General features: G+C 37.9%; 1 protein-coding gene across 8 annotated transcripts in view; it reads left to right on the top strand.

The window, feature by feature from the left end:
• The first annotated feature begins 2,958 nt into the window (after nt 1-2,958).
• LOC139939301 (uncharacterized) overlaps nt 2,959-7,982 on the top strand; it is a 103,299-nt gene continuing 98,275 nt past the window's right edge. For all 8 annotated transcript variants that reach the window (XM_071935068.1, XM_071935067.1, XM_071935071.1 and 5 more), the window contains exons 1-2: nt 2,959-3,294; nt 6,244-6,366. In XM_071935068.1, coding sequence (XP_071791169.1) covers nt 6,249-6,366 — 118 coding nt within the window. In that variant the 5' untranslated portion in view covers nt 2,959-3,294; nt 6,244-6,248. The remainder of the gene's footprint in view (nt 3,295-6,243; nt 6,367-7,982) is intronic.

Below are 7,982 nucleotides of genomic sequence, written 5' to 3'. Positions count from 1 at the left end.
CAATGAACCAAAAGTATACAACAATTTTCAATACCGCCCTCATGTGGCAAGACCTCGTGTGCAGTGGGGGCGCTCTGCTGCTGCTCCACCGCTCGATCGCCAGACTGCTTGCCATCGTCTCATCGAACACAGTTCTACACATTAAAGATGCTATGTCAGATTTTTGGCCGATTTGACCCAAAAATTTTGATTTCAAATTCAATAGGTATTTTGATAGCGGTCGAGAAAGTTACAAGCTTTCATTTGAGCCATTGCTCGAAAAAGTCCGCCAATTATTAGTAGCAGTGAAATAAAGTGCTCAAAATTAGTTTTTGTCGGGATCCCGACAATAATATTACGTGACCAATTCGTGTGTGTGTTATAAGAAACGTTTTAAATTTTTGTCATGGTTCCTGACCATTATAAGTAAAAGTTAAACTTGTTTTCGTTAGAGCGGGTGATACTCTTTGAAATACCATTCACTCAAAAAAATATATTTTTTAATGTTTGGGGCCAAACATCTGATATATTATCTTTAATGCTATTACAAAAATTACATGGAAGTCTCATCACAGTAAAGGGAAAATTATTCTTGACTTTTGAACGTTTATACTCTGCTCAGTCCAAGGATCCGTCGAGTTATTTTCCCTCTAAATAAAAACACACCGGATAAAAAAAAATCAAGAAGTGCGTCCGAGATGGCCGAACATCAATCTTGAAAGTTTCCCTACACCTCCCGGCAAATAAAAGATCAATATTTCATGGCCTTCTTCGTCCAAAATACTTGAAGTTTGAAACAACACCAAGGTTAAATTTGGCAAATTAACACATAGGGTAGGGGTATTCTTTTTATTGGGTCTCAAATCTGTCTATCTATAATAGAATAATTTGAGGGTCTACAGAATATTAATAAGGCTGACGCCCTGGCATGGTGCATCCTTCTCGAAAAAAGGGGGAAAAGAACGCAAAATATTGGCCCCCTTATTCTACCATTCTACCCTACCAAAAGTTGTGGTTTTAACCGGTTTATTTCATAATAACACTATTCAATCAATAAATCAGGCAATTTTCATGTTTAGTTTAACGTGATGTGAATAATAAGTTGAATTGAAATTGAATGGAATTGAAACAAGTCAAGTTTAAAGTCAGAAGTAAAACTTCCCTTCGTCCATGCTAATTTTATCTGCCGGGTAACAAACCAATAAGGGTGATATAGTGGGGATGGATGAAAGACCAACATTGATGAATGCAAAGAAAAGGGTCTTTGTACAAAAAGTCACTTTATTGGCGAGTTATGCGCAGTACAAGACAAACTGAATAGCAATGAAAGAGACCAATGAGTCCACAATAATGAAAGATCATTAGAAGAGGAAATGGGGCAATGGGCATGCCACCTCAAGGGGGCATGGACTTGATAAAGGACCAACCAAGGAACTCTGAGAACCGAACTGTATACAAAAGACTGAGCCAAAAGGAAGACGGTGAGATGGATTGACAATAATTATCAACTGAGCAATGATGGGCAACAGATCCAAGATAGAGTGAAAGGGAGAATTGGTGAAGAGGTTGCAGTGCGTTGGAGTGAAGCATAGACTAGACTAGAGAAGAAGGAAAAAAGAAAACCCCACAATATTGACAACATAATAGTATTTATAAAGGGTGACTGCCAATTAGGGCTTGTGGCACCGTTGGTAGCATCAGCTGTTTGGACGGACATCACAGGCTCAAATCCAGCTAAACCCCTTTTTTTTCAAAAGTAGTGTACATGAAAACAAATCTGCCAATGATAACTTCATGATGACAACTAATAGTCAAAAATAATTATTGTCTGCTGGTAGTAGAACATTTTCTAATTATTGTCTGCTGGTAGTAGAACATTTTCTAACGTCCATCAGCCCGGCCTAAAACGTTTTGCAAAAGACATGTTGCAAAACATTGTGTGAATAACTTTCACAAAGCGTCCTATCAAAATTCGTTCTGAGAAAACATTTAAAAAGAAAATAATGTAAATTTTAAGTGAGGTTGTGTTTGTTGTTGTTGTTGTTGTTGTTGTTGTTGTTGTTGTTGTTGTTGTTGTTGTTGATCTAATAGGTATTAGCATACAACCTTTCTTGGTGATGAGTAATGGGGAGAGGTTGATGGTATAAAACATTGTGAGAAACGGCTCCCTCTGAATTGCCATAGTTTTCGAGAAAGAAGTAATTTTCCACCCATTTGATTTCGAGACCTCAGATTTAGAATTTGAGGTCTCGAAATCAACCATCTGAACGCACACAACTTCGTGGGACAAGGGTGTTTTTTTCTTCTTTCATTATTATCTCGCAAGTTCGATGACCGATTGAGCTCAAATTTTCACAGGTTTGTTATTTTATGCATATTATGTTGAGATAACACTAACTTTGAAGTGAAGGCTAGTCTTTGACAATTATTACCAATAGTGTCCACTGCCTATAAGCATATATTGCGTAGTCTGTGTCAATTCAATGTCCTTGGCAACTAGAAACCTTATTCCATTCTAAAAACGAAAGAAATGGTAATTTTCTGGAATGTTATGGGCGCTAACACAGAAAATTTATAAGGGGCGTGACCACAGTGCTCGCATACAGAACATTGGTAATAAAAAGTAAACACAAAGCTTCGGCCAATGTCGATACTGTACGCTATTTCTATTAACAAAATGGACCGATACATTTGATAACTAGGGGTGTTGCATTTCCATTCAACAAGTAAATCATGCAAATGATCAATATAATCAACCCGATAATAAACAATGATATATATGCAAGTGTTTTATTTACTAGAAATGTATTGAACTCTTTAGAGCGGCTGGTTGTTGACAAAATGTTAATTGTGGGCAAAGTTGTAGAGGCAATACAACCCCAAAAAGAAATGTAGGTGTCGCTAACTTCACGTGGGCTGCATAGGCATGCAAGCATGTAGTTTGAGCAGGCGGTGTCGTCAATGGGAATCACACGCATGCTCTACCACACACACAGCGCGAAACTTGCGTCTGGTAATTTTTTGTGTAAAATCAGTACTTTGGATGTGTTATCTCGGGGAGCCAGTCGAGGTCCGCCCTTTATCTTACTGTTTCATCTCAAAAAGTCCCTTTTGGACCAAGTTTTGAGATCGTTTGGTAGGTAAGGACGCTGTTAAACTGGTCCAGTGAGCTCTACAAACTTCGCTGAGTGAGAGTGCTAAAGAAATGTGGCGTACGTAAAAAGATAAACTCCTTGGATATTTTGACGTCAACTTTGCCTTTTCGGAGACGATCGTCAGAGTCGTCTGCTTTGAAGATAGACTACAAAAAGCCGGGTGAGTGACACAAACTGTTTTTCACTTGGTGTTTGATGAAAATGTAGGCCGCGCCTAGATTGTCTAGACCATGGAGCAATACCTAGACCATGGAGCTATATTCTTTCCCTTTTTTATAACCCAATATTACAAAAAAATTAAAACATTCTGACATTTGTATCTTCTATTCTATTTCGTACTAACTCGAAGTAATTTTATTAGTTCGAAAAATTAGTATGGATGGAGAGAGCCCCAGTCACCAATGGTGGACCATGGAGGACGACACTCGACAGTGACACGGGCTGACATAGTTTATTGCCATAAGAACAAGGTTACATTCCACTGCCTCTCTTTAAATCGTTTTTCCATTATTTGCTTTAGAAAAAGCTTTACCAATCAATGGAGATTATTATTTATAATATTTAACTTCTTGGAAAATTAGTCAGTAATTTACCTAGCCCAACTTGTGTGGCCAACACTCTGAATCCTTGTTCAGAGTTGGCCACACAAATGGGGTTGTAAATTTAATTTCCTATCATGTAATTTTTTAGAAATATTATTAGGACCTAATGTCTTGCTTGTCATAACATAAAGAAAGGGTAATCTACAAACTCAAATAGACATGACATAATGGAAGGTAGTTACGTTATATCGTTATCGCAACTAGTAAATGGAAGGATGATATAGTCTAAATTTCTGTGTCTAACTCCATGTTTGCTTTAGTTCATCTCGTCATTTATGATTTAGCCTCAAACTTTTATTTTTCTTTTTCTTCCACGCTTGAAAGCCTCGGTTAGGAGAGGAACTTATATTACACCATAACAATTCCCTAAGGTGGTATGATCATTGAACCGGTTTCCATTCACACCCTATTCATTAACAAAGTAGTCTTTCCGGATTTACGGCCAGCTAACCATGACACTAGATCCTATTTTAAATTACTTGCCTGGGTACATAATTAACACCTTTTTCCATGTATGCTCAAAACACCCCCCTGCAACCACTGATGTAGTTGTAGCTCCATGGTTGATACATTGTAGTATTTATTATCTCCAGCTATCTGTGCTAAGCTCTTGCTAATCTATTAAGTAACCTTGGGTCCTGCTATTGTTGGTCATATTTTAATTGGAACTGTGCCTCGATTCAAACCATGTAATTTGTAGCAACATTTTGTGAGAGCTGGCCTGCAATCCTGCAAAGAACACATTTCTTTAGTTGCTATTATAATCATATACCGTCAGGAGGAGGGTTCAGATTATCACAACTACATTTCTATCAGCTGTATTTTAAAATGGTTTGGATCTTTTGGTTAAGGTGGACTTAATTTCTGAATAGTTGGAAACAAATTCATTCCCTGCGCTTAAAGGCAGTGGACACTATTGGTAATTACTCAAAATAATTATTATCATAAAACCTTTCTTGATGATTACGAGTAATGGGGAGAGGTTGATAGTATAAAACATAGTGAGAAACAGCTCCCTCTAAAGTGACGTAGTTTTTGAGAAAGAAGTAATTTTCCACAAATTTGATTTCAAGACCTCAGATTTAGAATTTGAGGTCTCGAAAAAGAGTCGAAATCAAGCATCTGAAGGCACACAACTTCGTGTGACCATGGTGCGACAATGGTGTTTTTTTCTTTCCTTAATATCTCGCAACTTCGACGACCAATTGAGCTCTTCACAGGTTTGTTATTTTATGCATGTTGAGATACACCAACTGTGAAGACTAGCATCCAGTATCTTAAATATAACCATGGATGTAGAAATATAACCCTTAATGTTTTAGCAGGTGTTTTTGTTTTGCCTTTTTCTTTGGGGGGGGGGGGGGGGGGACAGGACGGGTTGGGGCGGGGTCTGTTCATCAACAACATGACAACTTAACTAATTGTTTAGAAGTTCTGTTACCTACCATTTGGTGGTTCCCAGCAGGATGTAGGACTAGACCTGACAGGGCTTGTTGTATCATGGAGGAATGTACATCCATTAGTTAACATCCATGGTCATCAATGATTAAATACAACCAAAACATGCAATGAAGCAACAACTGGCAATCTCTGTTGCATAAGTTGATTCAATAAAACATAGTTGGGACGCATCATGCTGTGAGACTTCCAGACTTACCATGTAAGCTTCCAAAAGAATTTCCACTCTGGCCTTTGGTCCATTTGTTGGAGTCTGTATGCTTGCACTGTCAAATGCTTGAATTTATCAATAGTTCTTTTGTACTTAAAAATGTTTGCGTGGGCTACTTGAAAGAAGCACTGTCATTTGTTTTAATAAGGGGGTGGTGATGAGGTCTTCCGTCTTATGGCCGTTTAAAACTGGTAGGCCTACATGTATGTAAGTAGTTTTGAAGTCAAGACGGTAATTGTTAAGCGCGGTGTGTAATTACAGCGCGGCGTAGCTGCGGGGACGATACACACACCCTCGATCCCAGTATGTGTGTGTGAGTCAGTCGCAATGAACTGCCTCGCGCTACCTACGACTGTTGCATGTGTAACATCGCACTGTGACTGTTGCATGAAAGGCAGACAAATAGGCAGCGCCTAACGACTTGTCATCAAGTCTAGTATGTAAGTGGCCATGTGATGATAAAGGACTGAGCTAAGCTAAAGTGACATCCTTTATTGCATGGCCATGAATCTGAATAAAGAGTAGTGACTCAATCTTCAACAGTCATTTGAAATCCTTGCATTGTTAAAAAGCGTAATAAAGGAACTTATTTAAAGTCAAGTCTCTTGTATAATTTATATTCCTGGGTATCTATGAATATTAATTTTAAAACAATCAGTGTTCTACATGTAGCCCCCCCCCCCCCCCCCCCTATTTAAATAATTTTTAATTATAATTCTTTCACTCATGGATGGGTATAGATCTCTGTGAGGGTAGCGGTTGATATTGTGCTTGAAAAGTCTTCTGATTTTAAAATTAATGTTTTAAGGATTTTGATAACGATTCTGTCTTCCTGTAGGCATTATGGAGAAACGTACAACAGTACCTGCTCTAAGGCCACTGGTGCTGATTGCATGCTTGTGTGCTGGTTTGATCATCAGCGTAGGACCGATGCAGACAGAAGCTGGAACTGGAAGACAAAGTAAGTACAAAGCTTCTGCTTATCAAAACACCCACATACTCTATTTAACGGAATCTTGCTTACTGCTACGAAAGCCTGGTTCATACTTCATATAAAAAGAAATACGAATGCGATGCGAGTTTTTTCGTCACAAATTCACATCAAACAAATCTCGTTAGTTGGAATGTGCCCAACTTCTGCGAAACATTCGCTGGTTAAATGTTATTTTTACTTTGTCGTGTTAGTTTTCATAAGAGTTAAGAAATAAGTAATCCTTTCTGAATTGAATTAAATTGAGGTGTGCAGTTGCACCTTGTAGCTAGTGAATTATCTCTTGTTTTTTAATATGTGGTTCAATTTAAACTGTAGGCTCTATTTTTTCTTCACCAGGGAAGATGATTAGATAGAGGTTTTACAAAAACAGGTGTTTGTGTTTGTTAGAGCAGCTGTGCAGCGCAGAAGAACAAGGGCTGCTTCTGTTCTGACTGACAGAAGCTTATCCCCCTCACTTAAAAGTGACTAGCTAGGCGTGTTAAATAGTAATCTTTCAACTTTTGAATATATTGCCACCTCTCCCTTATTCTGTAGAAAGTTCCCTGAAAATAAACTAATCTTTAAATGTTCTCATAATGAGCAAACTTGAAAATAATCCCTAATAATGGAAACATTTTCCTCATTATTGAATGTAATTCCAAATATCTGCAGGATTGTGGTACAAAATCTCCCTGATTACAAGATTCAAATGTTGGCAGCTCTGTACTCTGTCAAAGCTCTGGGGATATTTAGGTTCCTTGATTGAGGTTTTCTTTTTATTAAAAAATACATTAGAAACATTACTCATCCTATTAAGGCCAGTGGACACTATTGGTAATTACTCAAAATTTTATTAGCATAAAACCTTTCTTGGGGACGAGTAATGGGGAGAGGTTGATGGTATAACACATTGTGAGCAACGGCTCCCTCTGAAGTGCCATAGTTTCCGAGAAAGAAGTAATTTTCCACGAATTTGATTTCGAGACCTCAGATTTATAACTTGAGGTCTTGAAATCAACCATCTAAACGCATACAACTTTGTGTGACAAGGGTGTTTTCTTCTTTCATTATTATCTCGCAACTTTGATGACCGATTGAGCTCAAATTTTCACAGGTTAGTTATTTTATGCATATGTTGAGATATACCAACTTTGAAGGCTAGTCTTTGACAATTACCAAGTGTCCACTGTCTTTAACTAAGACATTCTGCACTTCACAAGTTTCACTGCCAGTACCTGTTCTACGGTCTTGTCGCCTGGTGATAAAAAATTTGCAAAAACAAAAAGTCCTTGGAGGCTACTTCAGCTTCGGAAGTTTTGTGTCACCCACCCAGTAAGGAAACAATTAAAAATCTTATCGTTCATCTGTATCAACTAAGGTCCCCAAAGAATTGTATTCTGGTTAACTGATAACATCTTGATTGCAATAGAATGTTTAAAAGTTTGTGTTTGTACACACAATGTCTGCAACTGTTCCTTCCTTAAAACTTCCTGGAGGCGTGAGACAGAACATAGTTCATTTGAAAGTCAGTCATTCAACTCCATGGTCACTCCAATAGTGTCAACGACTTTGAAGATATGTAACAAGAATGGAGCTGAAACAAT

Source organism: Asterias amurensis, chromosome 7, assembly GCF_032118995.1.
Source record: "Asterias amurensis chromosome 7, ASM3211899v1".
NCBI lineage: Eukaryota > Metazoa > Echinodermata > Asteroidea > Forcipulatida > Asteriidae > Asterias > Asterias amurensis.
Note: the sequence above shows the minus strand (reverse complement) of the source record. Positions and strands in the feature narration are given on the sequence as shown.